Source organism: Notothenia rossii, assembly GCF_949606895.1.
Source record: "Notothenia rossii genome assembly, chromosome: 4".
Taxonomy (NCBI): domain Eukaryota; kingdom Metazoa; phylum Chordata; class Actinopteri; order Perciformes; family Nototheniidae; genus Notothenia; species Notothenia rossii.
Genome location: NC_136902.1, coordinates 5,923,678 through 5,941,129, shown reverse-complemented (window position 1 = coordinate 5,941,129; position 17,452 = coordinate 5,923,678). Strand labels below are relative to the sequence as shown.

Genomic DNA, 17,452 nt, shown 5'->3' with positions numbered 1-17,452 from the left:
GAGTGTATGAATACTCTGTTACAGTAAAAGACCTGCATTCAAAATGTTCGTGAAGTGAAAGTAGAAAAGTATTCTCATCAAAATATAGTGAAAGTAGAAACAGTAAAAGTAGTCTTTGTGCAGATTGGTCCATTTCAGAATAATATATATGATATGTTTTATAATGATTGATCATGAAAGTGTTCTCAAAGCTGGTAAAGGTGCAGCTAGTTTGAATGACTTTGTATACTGCAGGGTAGCTGGTGGATTTACTCCAGGTGGAACTAAAGTCTGATTTAACACTTGAATATATTTCATATCATTCATCCACATCTGTAAAGTAACTAAAGGTGTTAAATACATGTAGTGGAGGAAAAGTACACCATTTACCTCAAAACTGAAGTGGAGTCGAAGTAGCAAAACATTGACACACTAAAGTTAAGTACAAGTACCTCAGAATTGAGTAGAGTAGATGTACTTATCTACTTAACACCACTGTCCCTTTGTCATATCTGTGTTTATTATATCGTACTTATGTCAAACCAATGTTTGGATTGTTTTGGGAGCGTAGTCAGGGGTAGTTTAGATGTGAAGGTATTTGGTGTGTTTTACCTTGTAAATGTTTCTGTATGACACATGAACTCTCTATTCAAACTGTGTTAGTAAGATATATTCAAACTACTTTCTTTTTAGTATCTGGTCCCCCTTTTTAAGCTTTGAATCACTCTATTCTGTCTCATGGTTGTATTTTTGTCAATATAATACATTAAATTGAAAGAGAAATATGAGTAATGCATGTCCGATTAGAATTTGTTCTGCTAAATATTATAGTCTGAGCAGGTAAATGTATTTTCTTATACAGGGGAGGGTCTGGTGTGTTGGTGGTAGGCGTAACACTTACCATATCATAGTTTAATCAACAGGTACAGTAGTGTTATATTATTAGTATTAAGTAATTGTAGTAATTGCAGGTACTCTGTCCTGAGGCCTCATATTATTAGACCAGATGTGACCTACTTATCCAGGTACTGAGGCCCAGGATCACCTGAGGAGGCCCTCACACAGTAAGCCTGCAGGAGCAACCTCACAGTTTTTACACGTCTATTTTCATCAGTTAAAGGATTAAATGTGCCCCCATGCCACCTGCAGTAAACTACAGCACTGTGGGCCATGTCTATTTGATTTTTGCATGATTTTAACGGTATAATGTTGTCAGTCAGAGACTTAGTGAGCAGTTCCTACCTTTCTTCGCGTCCATGTCCGCCGTTTTACCACGAAATCACCTCAGGAAACCCACCATCAACTCCTCAGGGGATCTGCGATGCGTTATGGATCACATGTATTCACTTCAACCCCGAAAAAAGAGAACTTTCTCTGCGTAAAAGTAAAAAAAGAAAAGAAGCACCATGTGCAGTCTGTCATCTCAGCATGCAGGCCATGCTGCTCAGCTCTGCGCACACTTCCAATTAAAGCTGATTTAACTGATAACGCGTATTAATAACAACTGCAATTGCTTTGTTTATATCCACGCAGGCACATAACGGTGAAGGGGAGATGAAACTAACGCGTCCCCAGATCCTCGGTGGTCACCCGGGAGGATTAGAGGAGCTGAGCCGGTTAACGGGATGAGGATCTGAGAAGGGGAAGGTGAAGGAACACCGTGTGGAGGAGGTGTGGGCACAATGTGGGGAAAGTTATATATAAGCTGAATAAAATAATATTAAGAAGTAGTGCCAGGATATTTAATAAATAAGGATGGTTTAGCGGGAATAAGAGATTGTTTCAGAGAAGCAGCAGGGGGTGCAGTACCGGCTGATGGCCACAGAGGGCGCTGCCTCACAGGGAACACACGCACTGTGATTACACGAGGGACACCGCGTATTATCTTAACCCACTGCATTACTTTAGGTTACTTTAAACTAGAGCCATGTTCATGTACTTTTAGTTTTAACTCGGAAATGCATTAAAGGTACTACACTCAACATAAATAAATGGCACAAATATAAGCATGAATAACAACTAAGGTAATCAACATTTAAGGAGAATGAATTAACTAAACCACATGTGTCAAACACAAGGCTCGGGGGCCAAATCAGGCCCTTGGTGGATTTACTTTCGGCCAGCAGGATAATTTTTAATTACTATTACATCTGGCCGGTATATTGCACGCACACCTTCACTCCATCCTGAGGGTCTCCTCAGCTCAGAGCCGGACCCCAAACATTGATGACCTTGCACCCAAGATGAGATGCCAAGTATCTGAGCTAGCATCACAGAGCAGCACACTGAGTTTAATGGAGGTTTCCTTCTGCACTTTCTCTCACACGACAACATGGCATGTTTGGGTTTTTCTTTGGGAAAATAGTTTTGTTGAAGCTGTTGTTGGCCTGTGGAAAAATGTAATCATAAGAAATGACTCGGGGAAAAGCTGCAGATAGAGCCATAAGAAATGAATGCAGCTGATTATTTAATGTTTTAATGTTGTTTGTTGCAAGTTGCATTTCAATAAGTTTTGCAATAAACATTGAACCAGTCCGGCCCTCGACTAGTAGCCTACCCATTTTTTTATTTGGCCCACTGTGTATTTGAGTTTGACACCCCTGAACTAACTAACTAAAGGTTATGTGGAAGCTTGACATAAATGATATTGCAACAAGCTTAAATGTGACTCAGCTTGTTATTCCATGTTGCGGTGCACAATGACCAGCTAAGTAAAAACAGGCATAGGGTCATGTTCATTCATTCAAACTTTATCGTAACTTGTAAATAGGTTAGAGGTAGATACATCATTTGCAAAAGTAAGAAAATAAGGAATAAAGAAATAAGTAAGTAGTTCTTGAGTGCAATAATGAAAAAGGCACCCACAAACCCAGAACAAATAAGAAATCTTATCGAAAATGTTAAGAATAAAATGTAATAAATAATACAAATCCAAATAAGTCCAAAGAAAATATTAATAAAAAACAACAAAGCAAAATTAGGGTGTTTAAAAATAGTTTAAAAAAAAATGCTTAATAAAAAAAACCAGATTCTCTCACAATAATGAGCATTATAATTATCTCCAGTATAGATCCATAACAAGTAGAAAACTATTGTAAAGTAAACAAAAACTCAAGTCTTTAAGAACATTTTATGCCTTTATTGATTCTTTCATATCAGCTCTTGATAAGATAAATATATTACATGAAATAAACATTATTTCTCTACAGTTCAACTGTAAAACACACAACGCACTATCTCTACTGGGACTGATGACTTTAAGAAAACACAAATGAGTTTAAAGTGCTTTGCTGCTTAATGGAGCAATTCAAGTGTCGAAAGGTGCAAATATGCATCAGTCATTTAACCATCATTTAATCCAAAAACTCAGTAGTATTTGTGATCTTCCTTATAATACATAACGATACAGATTTAAAATGACAAAAGCTGCCGGGTGAGGCAAGACCTTCTGAAGAGCAACGGCAAAACAAAGATTGAAATTAGAGACGAGAAACATTTTCAATTAAAAACAATCCCAGCTGACTCATAATTAAAAACACAAGAATACTCTCCATTGTTAAAAACTCACTGATATCTAATTGACTCATTCTTATATTCTACTGTTCTGCCTCACAGTCACTGACTTCACTGTTCACTGTGTTTTTTATCTTTTAAAAACACACTCATGCATGTCTCTTTTTTAAGATTATAAACGGCAAGGCACCCCCACCACCACTCTGCACTTTTATACAGCAGAACAATTCAAACAGCAGAACCACAAGGTCTGCCCTAAGAGGGGCTGTGTGGTCCCTCTTAGGTCCAGTTCCTAAACACTGTTTCCCTGTGAGGGCATCAACACTTTGGAACACAATAGTGTTAGGGAATAATTTGCTTAGGTATTCAACCTTCAACCTAGTTCATGTTTTGCTCCTCTCACTGTCTCCTTCCCCGTGGCACAGGTCTACGGCCTTGGGTTCTGCTGCTATCTCTCTTAAGGAGGGGCAGCTTGGGCGCATTGTTGTTGCTAGTCTATGAGAGAGCACAAGCCGCCATGAGGTAGTTTACTGTTCAGGGATGAAGGTTCCCTGGCGCACATTCTTTCCTATGGACGAGAGCTCTAGTTAGATTCAGGGTCCATCATTGTTTAGTCTCTCTGATGAAGAATGTTGATTATTACACTCTGAACTTGTTAAAACATCGAGCTGCAGAAAGAGTTCTTCAGAATTGGTTTGGCAACCGCTGTGTCAACTCGTGACACACACCTGTCTTGTCAATTCTCCGGCCGTACCTCCAAATAAACCGTCAGAGTTTGCCAATCAAAGCTCCAGCTCTCCATCGTGTCTCTCTGAGTCCTGTTTCCAATTGCTTCAGAAGTTTCCCCCACAAAGACCAATACAGATAAGGAATAACACCTCCTATCATACGTTTAACCACTATCTTAAGAACTGTCTTTTAAGCAATCAAAAATTTGAACACTTTTAATTCTTTTTATTTCTCTAGTCTTGTTGTGGTTATTTTAACATCTTTCCAAAAGGACAACAGTTGAAAATTAGCCTGCTGGCTAACACGTTTACAGCAATGTTGATCAATGTGCACTGTCCTTTAAACAGGGTATATGCAGGAATCCTGAAGTCGAATGTAAATCCTCTTAAAGGTCCCATGTCATGGTCATTTCTACTGGTTATATTTCCATTGTTGAGGTCTACTAGAATACATTTAAATTGTGCAATTTTCCAAACTCACATTGGTTTCTCATACAGCATCTCTGTATAGTATGTGTATTCACTCTCTGTCCTACACGGCTTGTTGGAGCTCCTGCCCCCCCCCCCCCTTCCCTGTGAGCCCAGTGTGCTCTGATTGGTCGGGACGTTGCGAGGCTCGTTGCTGCGAGGAGCGGAAGCCTGTCCGCTCCTCGCAGATCGCAGCAACGAGCCTCTCGGCGATACAACGAGAACAAGCGAAACTCATCCTGAGCACACAAACACTCACAGCCGAAGTAAAAACAATAAGTGTGGCTTGATATTGAGAAAGAAAAAGGTTTGTAACGCTGTGAGAATGGGTCTGCGGAGAGCATTTCTCCACCATCCCAACTCGTCTATTACCAGCGTTCAGGGAGCTCTATGCAAGTCAATGGGGACTCCCTGTTAGTTAGCCAAGGGGTCCTGGTGTGTGAGGGGCTCCGTGGATTGGTCTATTTGGGCCAATCCGGTCATTTGTTGTTGATCTGGGTGTTCACACGTCATAGAACCCAGGAAGCAAACAATGGAAAAAGAGAAATCCCCAACGAGGCGTTCTGGGGCAGCACAGACAGGTCTTCTCTGTGTTAGAGTTTTACTCCCTACAGGGTGTACTTTGAGGGTTTTTGACTCTGCAGACCGTTTACATGCAGAAAAACCTTCATAACACACAAGGGGACGGGTGATAACCAGAAAAGCATGACATGGAACCTTTAAGAAATCGGAAAACATTTTAGAAGGAGAGTCACAAGGGCTTATAAATAGATGTTGGTTAATGTAAAACACATATCAGATTTGCACATTTAACCCAAACATATCGCCGTGAACAGATGAGTAATACAGAACGTGAGATGCTAGAGGTGCAAACATGTCACAACATTCAAATGATAAATAACTAAAACTCACAGTAAATTCCCTGAGGTATAAGTATAAAGTGCAGCTACTTGTCCCCACAGTAGAGGCCTCAGTTCTTCGGAGGCAACTGACTCGGGTCCTCTGCAAAGGGAAGAGCTGAAAAAAAAAACAGGTGTAAATAATAATAATAAAGTTAATGTATTATTTGACTTTCTGAGTTTGTTTTAAACCACATACAACTTATTATTAGTTTTCCAGACAACAGACAAGCGTCTCATACAAATCATGCAAAAGAAGTTAAATGCAAGTACTCTTTGTCCCTTTGCCTCTGATCTGCAACATGTCCCTAAACACTGTAATGTGGGACAGTTAGAGGGTTTCTCATTCGTCCAGATATTCCCAGGTACACAGAACTAACTTATCCCTGTCTGTTTCACGAGGCCTTTCTCTGAATACAGAAAGGACTTTGCTGACAAAGTGACAAACTGTGACACACTTCTCTAATGGGTTTCACTTGGCACAAGTGGGCTATTAGTCCGACTGCAGTGAGAAGATTTGTGTTCGGGACTCTAATTACATTGCATTGGCACTTTGAGGGACTGAAAGACTTTCATTTAAACAGATTGGGCTCTAAGGGGCAGCAGTAACATCACTCAAATACTCCCTTTTTAGGATAATATGGTGAACATGTACACATCCAGCAGGTACAGAGCAACATTAAGGCCCAGATACACCGGCCCGAAATCGGCAGTAAATGGGAGTCAGGCCGAACATGAGCATGGGCACGCCCTATTCGGAGTGGTGTGCGCCGCACCGTCGGGTCTTTTCTGCCGACCTGACGCCATGTTGAATCGGCGTCGGGAACACCACCGGAAGTCGGACAAAGGGATAACACTGATTGGCTGTTCAGCTAGCGAATCAGTGCATGAGAAGCGTTAACGGAAGTGAGGGAGGTAAACAAATTATTTAAAATGGAAGATGGAACACACACGGACGGCTATTTCACCTCATCGGTTTATAGAGCTCCTGTTCATTCATGTTTTCAATGGACGAGAGTGAAAATGGAAAGAAAAACGCTATTTGTTGTTTGTTTATATCACGGAGTCTGTTCTTCTTCTCTGTCTTCCGGTTGTTCCGGTTGTTGCCTATTTTGAATGATGAATACACACTACCGCCGCCTGCTGGTAAGGAGAGTTATTGCCATTCACTCATGCGCAGTTCATACGTGCTCGGCTCGGATTTGCGGTGTGTTCCAGTGCGCGAAGTCGGCAAATACGCAGGAGAGTCCGGCGACGCAACAGTCGGTGTCGGCGTCGGCGACTTCTCAGGTGACTGGCCGGTGTATCTGGGCCTTTAGCATTAAATCAGAGTCACATTTCGGTGCACTTGGCGAAAGTAAGTCCAATTTTCACGTCTTTTTTTAGTCTCTACTTTGGGTTAGGGTCCCTACACTGACTTTGGAGGGAAATATTAGCAGAAAAATAGTTTCAGCAGCTAGTAAACATCTTTGTCTTTCTGCTGTTCGTGCAAAAAAGGGAGCTTACAGTTCCATTTGAACCCGTACACCTTGAAGCGTTTACATGTCTGGTGGTGAAGTTTGTTTATTTCCTAAAGTAATATTTTTACTTAAAAATTATGATTTTTTAAATGTGGGTAGATTGTCTTGTTGAATGATTAAAAATGTTGCCACAGAGCTTGTTTTTTTAACAATAATCTAAAAGTAAAAAAAAAAAAAAAAAATCCCTTTGTTGGGGAAAACCAGGGTTATGATCGTTTACTTGGTTGGCAAACAGAAATACATCAACACTGCTGAACACTATAGCAACCTATAATATGATTTGGAATCAGCTTGTGCAATACCCAGGGTTCATACACTTTTTCACCAATGATTTTCCATGACTTCTCCATGACCTTTACCTCATTTTCCATGACCAAAACATTACTCTCTCTGAGCGGTGCCACTGAAAATAGTTTATTTGAACATGGAACAGGAAAATAAGGTCTGCATATGAAACATGTTGTGCTTACTAGCTTCTACACGCTAAAGCAACTTAAATCTCTCACCAGCAAAACACCTCGACAGGTAAAAGCCATTTTACGTTTCATTACGATACGATACAGTATTTATTATCATTATAGTATTACTATTTCGGCGATTAGATAAAATATATTTGATGCAACTTTAGTTACATTTCCATGACTTTTACAAAACTTTGGGAAAAATATTGTTTTCCAGGGCCTGGAATTAGCATTTTGAATTTCCATGACTTTTCCAGGTTTTGAAAGACCGTAAGAACCCTGAATACCAATTATGTGCAATATATATATATATATGCCGTTAATAACTGTGCAATATATACCTGTCTGCTCTATATAACCAAGTCAAAGCGCAGAGGGGACCGTGCTTTCTCTGCCGCCTGTGGAACGACCTGCCCTTTCTAATCAGCAGGCTCCCACACTGTCTGTTTTGCCTGTACAGCACTTTGGTCTGGAGGTTTTAAAGTGCTATATAAATAAAGTTGGATTGGATTGGGTATCTCAGAATTGTTACAGGATGTGTATTTTGTAAATTCGTTTGTATCTTTAATATGTTTTAAGCTTCTTGGTTAACATTTGGCTCTTTTCTTGCTGTAACAAGTGCAAAAGTCCCCTCAGTGGGACGAATAGAGGTTTTCTGTTTCACTCACGGTGCTGAAAATGCTGCGCTGTATATCTGGTGAGGAGGATCCCAAATCCTTCAATGAGGGCGAGCAGAATCCCCCCCATCATGGCCGAGCCCACCATGGTCAACGGCCCACCTGCAGACAAACACATTCAACAGCATGAGGTGTACAATAATAACGAGTACATCACCTTGCTTCAACAGCAGCATCACGCGTAAAGCCCCCAGACCAGAAAGATCTCGTATGTTTTATACACACACAAACATGTCCACTTGAAACGATACGTGGCAGAGATGTTCAAACCGTATACAGTCATATGTTGCATCCTCTGTCTCCTCTGAGTTTTACATGATCCCAGATTTGATAACCTTATTTAGCTGCTACCACACATGCTAATGTGTACAACTGCTGGTGAAGACTTCAGCTGATCGCCTAGATGGGTCTTTTTCCTGTAAACTAAATGAATAACACATTGTTTATTATAGATTATGTTAAAGGGCCCATGTCATGCTTTTCCGGTTATCACCCGTCCCCTTGTGTGTTATGAAGGTTTTTCTGCATGTGAACGGTCTGCAGAGTCACAAACCCTCAAAGTACATCCTGTAGCGAGTAAAACTCTAACACAGGAAAGACCTGTCTATGCTGCCCCAGAACGCCTCGTTGGACATTTCTCTTTCACATTTGTTTCTGGTCATAGTGACGTAACGCCGACCAAATGGACCAATCCGTGGAGCTCCGCACACACTCACTCAGCCTTATCTTTTCTCAGCCAAGGCTCCGCTGATCTCCGCACTCAGGCTGAGTTTCGCAGTGTCTCGCCGTCCCGCAGACCCCACGCAGCAACCAGGAAACTACACCAGTAACCCAGCTCACACTGTCCGCTCCTCGACCCTCAAAGGGCGGAGCAGCGAGCCCAGCAACGTCCCGCCAACACGGCACCCAGACCCCACGCTGTTTCTCATTACTTGTGTCATTTTCTGGTTGCTAACAAACGCCATTGTAAAACATAATCACTGATGTTCCGCTGTAACGGTGGTGGACTCATCAGAACAGAGTGGGCGAGCTGACCAATCAGAGCACAGTGGGCTCACAGGGAAGGGGGGGGCAGGAGCTCAAACAATGGAAATATGATCAGTAGAAATGGCCATGTCATGGGACCTTTAACGTGTTGATGTGGTCAGATCATTTAGCTTTCTCTGAACTCCCTCTTACTGCGAGCGGCCAGGATGGCTCCGGTCAGCGCCCCGCTGGTTATCGAGTTCCACGGATCCTCTTTCCCTCTCAGACGAACCAAACCACAGTCGATGGTGGAGAAGAGACCGCCCCACACAGCAAAGCTACCTGAAAAACAAACCAAAAAACACCTGGTTCAATGTATGTTTTTAGTTTGAGGACACAATGATATCAATCCTGGTCTGTAGCATCCAAATATAACAAACTCTTTTACAGGTCTTCATTTAATACGCACGCATGCACCTGTAATTTAACTTCTATTGTATTAATGTGAGCTTTTTGTGTTTTTGTCTGGTTTAAAGTTTTCGCCCCTGCCTGGTACGTTTGTTAATGATTTCTACATTAAGTTTTTACTGTGTTGAGGGATATTTTTTTTAACCTAAATAATCTTTTAGTCTTGTTTCATCATTTTCTAGAAGGTTAAAGGTCTTTGTTATTTTGCTCAAATATGTTTAAAAAGGAGATGATATACAATATTTTTGACGCACAGGAACGTCAACCTCAGTCGAGCGGACATAGCGTATTAAGTCTAGTGTATTACAGTTATTTAAATCAGGGGCTGTTCAATTTCAAAAAAGAGAAAAAATAGTCCGTACCAGGATTTCATAAAATATTTAAAAAACAAGACAATAGACCTAAACTTATATTAAAGGTACGAAACTGTTTAACGCTAAGATGTTTGCTTCAAGTTTATCAAAACTCCAGTTATAGAAAATATTCATAAAAAAAGACTTCCTCACCTCCAATCTGCGGAGCTCTGACTCTCACTGCGTTTGCACTTCCTCTCAGTCTGTGTCCGACACCCTGAAACATTAAAGCTATGTTTAATGCCGCCTTTAAAACAACACAATGAGGCTCATCATAATTGTTATGTTGTGGTGTACTCACAGCGGGGGCATTACGAAAGCCCTTGATGGCCTGGAACACCCCTCCTCCAATAGTGCCCATAGTGAAAGCCCCCCCACAGTCATCCACTATCCTCCAGGGACTGCATTAAGGAAGAGGGGGAGACAATGGAAGATACAATGAAGTATGTTATCGGATCAGCTGGAAAATGGGCTGTCTTTCTGAGAAACTCTTCAAATATAGCGATACGTGGTTCTCACATGACGGCGACAAAGCTACAGAACATATGAATCTTAAACATACTGATAATGTAATACAACACGTGCAATATATACATTTAAGGGTGATTCCAGAATTTGAGGACAATTTAGACGCCAACACTTTTGAAAAATGAACCTTTTATTTTATAATTCTTTTTATGTATTTACAAAAAACAGATAATAAACCATCAAAAAAGTGATTTGCCCGGCTAAGGCATCAAATGTATATTTTCCAATGAAGAATTAACCCTGTTACTCTAATTATAGTAACAGAGTTGAAAATCAACACTAATGTTAGCTTTAACCTCTGAATTACTGCTAGATGTAGACGTAATGCTACTTTCAAGACAAACTTGGATATTTAATGAAAGAAAGATAACTTTGAAATTAATATGCTTTATTCTGATAATATGAGTAACAGGGTTGAGTGGGTTAGTGCCACACTCTTTTAAAGGGCCCATGTCATGCTTTTCTGGTTATCACCCGTCCTCTTGTGTGTTATGAAGGTTTTTCTGCATGTAAACGGTCTGCAGAGTCACAAACCCTCAAAGTACACCCTGTAAAACTCTAACACAGAGAAGACCTGTCTATGCTGCCCCAGAACGCCTCGTTGGGGATTTCTCTTTTTCCATTGTTTGCTTCCTGGGTTCTGTGACGTGTGAACACCCAAATCAACAACAAATGACCGGATTGGCCCAAATGCACCAATCCACGGAGCCCCTCCCACACCAGGATCCCTTGGCTAACTAACAGGGAGTCCGATTGTCTTGCATAGAGCTCCCTGAACGCTGGTAATAGACGAGTTGGGATGGCGGAGAAATGCTCTCCGCAGACCCATTCTCACAGCGTTAAAAACCTTTTTCTTTCTCAATATCAAGCCACACTTATTGTTTTTACTTCGGCTGTGAGTGTTTGTGTGGGAGGGGGGGGCAGGAGCTCCAACAAGCCGTTTAGGACAGAGTGTGAATACACATACTATACAGAGATGCTGTATGAGAAACCAATGTGAGTTCGGAAAATTGCACAATTTTAAATGTATTCTAGTAGACCTCAACAATGGAAATATGATCAGTAGAGATGGCCATGACATGGGACCTGTAAGACTGAAAAGATTGTAAAAATATGAAAAATAAAGGAGAGAACTTAGTTTTGGTCTACCCATGGCACTAGCACATGGCTTGCTGATGTCCTTTCCACTGTGTCATGTGACAAACAGTTTTTTCACTTCTTCTGCCAATCTAAAAAGGTTTGGGTAACAGGGTTGAACGCATGTTGAGGGACACACCTTCTGTGCAAAATTACTGTTATTTAAAATATATTTATGATTTAACAAATTGATTTTACCATTAAAAGAGACATATATCAATAGAATAATACCAAGAAAAAGTAGATAAAATCCCTATTTTAAACGTTATATTTAACATGCAAGTTGGTCACCAAGAAGCGGGGACAAGAGAAAAATGCCATTTTAGGGGGTTTTCGAGAGCTATTTGATCATTTCAATAATATTTTGAAACCACCTTTTCTACAATTTTATATACATGTTGTCTCAAGACAACCCTTTAAATGCATGGCATTCAGCCCAAAGTTGCACACAGATGAGCAAGTTAGACCAACACAGGATATAGACATTTTCTGTTAGGCCAGTGGTTTCCTGTTAGGCCAATTCAGCATATACAGTGAGATGAGCAAGTATTTTTTTATAATGAAAAACACTTTACATTACTTTTTTCCATTTTACAATTATAATTTATTATCTTTTATGAATATATCTGGTTGTATATATTGCTCATTTTTCATAAAAGAAACAAATGAATTTGAGTTTGTGTTTTATTTGAGTTTGATGCATACAAATACTGTACTGTATATGATGATTGTTGAAAATGTACTTTTACCATAGAAGGCCAGCTCGACCAGTTGGTAGAGGCTCATAAAAACAAAACTGTGTGGTCAGTCAACAAAAAAAAAATAGTTTGTGCTTATTTGTGGCCCATTTGATAAGAAAATGCAAAAAAATAAGTTGTCCATAGTTTTTTTCTTGGTCTGGCAGTTAAAGGGTTAACACAACAGGTGCATGTTTTAGCTTTTTGGGCATGGAGTATTAGATTTTTTATATATTCTGGAATGACCCTTAAACTAGTAATTCTAGTATTTACTATATGTACAGCAAAAGGTGCATAGCAGGTAAAAGCAATGAGTAGCAGAAAGTGACATAAATAACATATTCAATTATTGAGACCTTGTAAAAAACTAGTGTTGTATTTATAAAACAGGAAGCTGTACCTGAGTAAATGCAGATATATATTTTATCTTTACTTGAGTCCTACACTCTGGTACTTTTAATTAAGTACAAGATCAAAATGTAGCTTCAGTTACTCTGTTTAACTGCCCACACACAGCTTTATCTATTTATACCCATCAGCCTCCACTAAGCTAACAGGCTAACACGCAGAGAGCCTCTAACAACATCTACAACATGAATACAAGAATACCAAACATTATCCGATGTTAAAACATTTAAATGAACATCGAAAACGACATGTTTTTTAAGAATAAAACTAATCTCACCAGGGTTCACGAGCATACTCCTCCATCTTTCTTGTCGTCAGGGAAACAACGTTGCTACGTCATCACTGCGCGCGCTGTTTGCTGTTGTGGGAAGTCTCCTCGAGATCACAGAGGCGATTTTATACGAAATAAAAGGTAATGTTTGACTCATTTCATTACTTTAACTCACAATATACGTGTAGGTGTTTAGTGGTAGTATATGTATAGGGGTATATATACGAAAACAACAGGTGTGTGTTGGTTTAATCTCCCAGTTTCTGCTTCACCAAGCGGGTCGCTTTTAAATGGAGAACGCATCCTTAATTTATAAATAAGACGTTGAACAAACCTGATAAGCTAAAAGAGACACAAGCTAACATGTTAGATGGGGACTCACAGAGGTACGAAAGCATGCAGTATGGAGCAGAACAAGAACCAGAACCTTGCTGTATTTCTGTTGTTGCTCTCTTATAGACAGTGGCGTGTGCAAACCTTTTTCCACTGGATGACCCGTATGTTATTTTATTTCACTGTAATATTTACGTGCTATTCTTGTATATGTTTTTCTATTTACATGTATATAGAGTCCTGCATTTACCCGGTCCCTTACAACATTATCTGCAACATAAAGCTTATTGTATTTCTTTCTGACATGTATATAGTTTACTTCATCTGCATTTCTTGCACATTGGTCTTGCACTATTTTGGGCTTCCACTCATGCTGCACCTATAAGCCTTCCACATACATAACAAAAAGGGTAAATCAACTACAGGGAACAAGAAACATATGAAAGAAGATATTAATACAAATAAAACTGTTGGTTTCACTATTTGGGGTATTTCGTTCAGATGCACCCCTCTCATCTTCATCCTTCTCCTCCTCCTCCTCTCTTCAGATGCCTCTTCCTGCAGCGCTGCTCGCCCGCCTGGCAAAGAGAGGGATCGTCAAACCTTCAGACCAAGGTAAAACATTCGAGAAGAAACCATTTGGGAGTATTAGCATTCATATATCTTTTTTATTTTTCAACTAACTTTTCTTCTCCATTTCCTCCAGAGGGAGATGAGGAGATTATTGCTGAAGATTACGACGACAACAACGTAGATTATGAATCCACCAGAGTGGAGAATCTGCCGACCAACTGGTACAAAGTGTTCGACCCTGCCTGGTACGTTTGTTAATGATTTCAACAATTTCCTACTGTTCATTAAAAAAGCATTTACATACCTCGACATCTTTATGGCTGCTATTCTTTAAAGGTCACCTATTGTGCAAAATCCACTTCTTCATGTCTCTTCTACATCAACATGTGTCCCCTCTTCCTCATGTCTCTTCTACATCAACATGTGTCCCCTCTTCTCCATGTCTCTTCTACATCAACATGTGTCCCCTCTTCTTCACGTCTCTTCTACATCAACATGTGTCCCCTCTTCTTCATGTCTCTTCTACATCAACATGTGTCCCCTCTTCTTCATGTCTCTTCTACATCAACATGTGTCCCCTCTTCTCCATGTCTCTTCTACATCAACATGTGTCCCCTCTTCTTCATGTTTCTTCTCCATCAACATGTGTCCCCTCTTCTTCATGTCTCTTCTACATCAACATGTGTCCCCTCTTCTTCATGTCTCTTCTACATCAACATGTGTCCCCTCTGTGGAAAGAGACTCTGACAGTTTCAGGACAAAAGATTCTCTCTCTTTTTTTCCTGATCCATTTCTATAAAAACCTTTCTGAAAATGAGCTGATCAGATTTTGGACACTTTATGATGTCATAACGATGTTTTGGTTTGTGTAACCATTAGCCAATCAGCAACCAAGGTAAGCTATCTCTGCAAATTGACTCATTTGATTTGTTTTTTCTTTACTCCACAGTGGTCTTCCTTATTACTGGAATGCAGAGACCGATCTGGTGGCCTGGCTGTCTCCAAATGACCCAAATACATTGGTGACAAAAGCTGCCAAGAAAATAAGAGGTAAGGCATTTCAAATCCTTCAAACTACTGTATATAAAATAACCAAACACCTGATACATTTTACAGCACAATCAATAGTTTACTTTCCATCCTTTAAGTGCATTTTGTTTTGCCGGATTTTGATATATTAGTACTTCTTCCACCACTGGTTGTAAGTAGTAAAAGTAGTATTATTGCATTTTAAAAGTACTTTGATACAAGTTAAAGTCCTGCATTCAAACTCTTAAGTAAAAATACAAAAGTATCTGCTTCATACTTCGTACTTAAAGTACCGGGGACGTGGGAAGTCAGTCAGAGTTGGGGGTGCGGGGGGGGATGCTAGTAGCGTCTCGCAGCGCAGAAACTGTGGCGCATTGGGGGGGGGGGGGGGGGGAGCTAGCAGAGCCTTGCAGCGGAGAAACTGTGGCGCGCTGGGGGGGTGGGCTAGCAGAGCCTTGCAGCGGAGAAACTGTGACGCGCTAGGGGGGGCTAGTTGAGCCTCGCAGCGGAGAAACTGTGACACGCTGGGGGGGGCTAGCAGAGCCTTGCAGCGGAGAAACTGTGACGCGCTGAGGGGGGCTAGTGGAGCCTCGCAGCGGAGAAACTGTGACGCGCTAGGGGGGGGTTGGGGCTAGTGAAGCCTCGCAGCTGAGAAACTGTGGCACGCTGGGGGGGGGGGGGGGCTAGTGGAGCCTCGCAGCGGAGAAACTGTGGCGCGCTTACACTAGGTGCGCTGCGTTTGGGGGTGCGGGGGCTAGTGGAGCCTCGGAGATGGGGGTGCTGCGGCCCCCTCAGCAAAGCTAAACCTAAAGTAAAAGTACTCTTTATGCGTAATGGCCGTCGTTTATATATTGATTTACCGGGTTACTTTTAGGATTTTGAAGCTACTTTGAATAACTTTATATACTGTTGCTGGATATCTTGCCCTATAAATATATGCCAACGTCTATTTAATAAATATATATATTTTGTATAAACTAATAACATTATTAACATCCTTGCTATCATGAATCACTTTTGGCAAATAATCCCAGAGTGCATTGTGTTTCTGTGGTTCAGCCGAGGTGGTGGAGGAGAGAGTGGAGAGGCCGTTTGAGAAGATAGAGAGAGAGCGGGAGAGAGAGAAAGAGCGGGAGAGGGAACGAGAGAGAGACCGAGACCGAGAGAGGGAGGAGGTGAGGGAGAGAGACCGGAGGAAGCCCAGGAGGGAGGAAATAGCTCCGTACAGCAAGAACAAAAGAGGTAAAGCTTACATCTTTATCATAAAACAAACATTTTCAAAGTGATGTTTCTTACGTACATGGCTCTAACATACTCGCTGTCCTCCAGGGAGAAAAGAAGATGAGATGGACCCCATGGATCCCAGTGCTTACTCTGATGCCCCGAGGTACAGTACATTTACAACAAGCACTCCACAAAATGACTATGCCACTTCCATGTAATTGGTAGAGACAGATGGCACACAGTAAAAGCATTAGAGGAATATTGTGACTTTCAGGCTCCGAAAACTTTACTATTCCCACAATGCAATTTAATACGTCTTTCCATTAAACCCTTCCTGCCTGGTAAACGTCATCTTGATTCAAACTCTACTTCCACACGCTTTTACTTATAAATAGTCTCCAGGGCAAAAATGAATTATTTTCACCAAGCTTCTCCAGAGTGGGCTGGGTTTCGCTGTGTCTCGCAGACGGCCACTGGGTTCATAGGGAGGGGGGGCAGGAGCCAACCAAGGTAACCCCCCCCCCCCCCCCCTGATCACCTGAATCTCTTCTAGAGCACCATTGAGTTCTTTTGAACCAAATGTCTCTCAGAGGGGCGTGGGGAGGGGCTCCTTATTTTCATCTAAAGTAACAGACAGAGAATCAGCAGTTTGGAAACAGGGCTGACAGAGGGGGTAATGCTGCAATGATCTGTTTGGTGTTTCAGCCAATCAGAGACAGGCTCTGTATATATCTGAGACCTGTAATGTATTGATGAAAAACAGTATAATAGGGACCTCTAATTTAAACAAGCATTTTTCTCTACAGGGGGAATTGGTCGACTGGCCTGCCGAAGCGTAATGAGGCGAAGACGGGGGCCGACACCACGGCGGCGGGGCCTCTGTTCCAGCAGCGGCCATACCCGAGTCCAGGGGCCGTGCTACGAGCTAACGCAGCTAACCAAATCCCCAAAGAGTAACCAGAGAAACAACGCACAGATCTACGGTGTACAGTTTGTCTTCCTTTGGCCGTTAGACTGACGTTTAGTTTTCATTCTTAAACCTGTGTCTGGAGTTAAAGTGCATTGACGCTCGTGTTAGAACATTTGTAAATATGTGTTTTATATGACCTGTGTGACAGTGCCCCTTCATTTGCTAATAAACATTACTGTGACTTTTATTTTGGTTTGGTGATACATCTTG

At 41.2% G+C, this 17,452-nt stretch overlaps 2 protein-coding genes across 3 annotated transcripts; one reads left to right on the top strand and one right to left on the bottom strand.

Moving 5' to 3' along the window:
• Positions 1-4,846: 4,846 nt before the first annotated feature.
• timm17b (translocase of inner mitochondrial membrane 17 homolog B (yeast)) lies at positions 4,847-13,244 on the bottom strand. Of its 2 annotated transcripts, XM_079677218.1 has the most exons (6): positions 13,120-13,241; positions 10,334-10,433; positions 10,186-10,249; positions 9,425-9,553; positions 8,237-8,347; positions 4,847-5,705 (listed from the first exon to the last, which is right to left on the bottom strand). In XM_079677218.1, the coding sequence occupies exons 1-6, from the start codon at positions 13,143-13,145 to the stop codon at positions 5,659-5,661; spliced, it is 477 nt and encodes a 158-aa protein (XP_079533344.1). In that variant the 5' UTR covers positions 13,146-13,241; the 3' UTR covers positions 4,847-5,658. The 2 variants fall into 2 exon arrangements, with proteins under 2 accessions (XP_079533344.1, XP_079533343.1); XM_079677217.1 differs by having other exon boundaries at positions 10,186-10,433; positions 13,120-13,244.
• Positions 13,161-17,429, top strand: pqbp1 (polyglutamine binding protein 1). Its single transcript, XM_079677216.1, has 7 exons — positions 13,161-13,254; positions 13,995-14,061; positions 14,153-14,264; positions 14,969-15,069; positions 16,108-16,290; positions 16,378-16,435; positions 17,079-17,429. Exons 2-7 carry the CDS (start codon positions 13,995-13,997, stop codon positions 17,227-17,229), a joined length of 672 nt encoding a protein of 223 aa, XP_079533342.1. The 5' UTR covers positions 13,161-13,254; the 3' UTR covers positions 17,230-17,429.
• Positions 17,430-17,452: the final 23 nt, after the last annotated feature.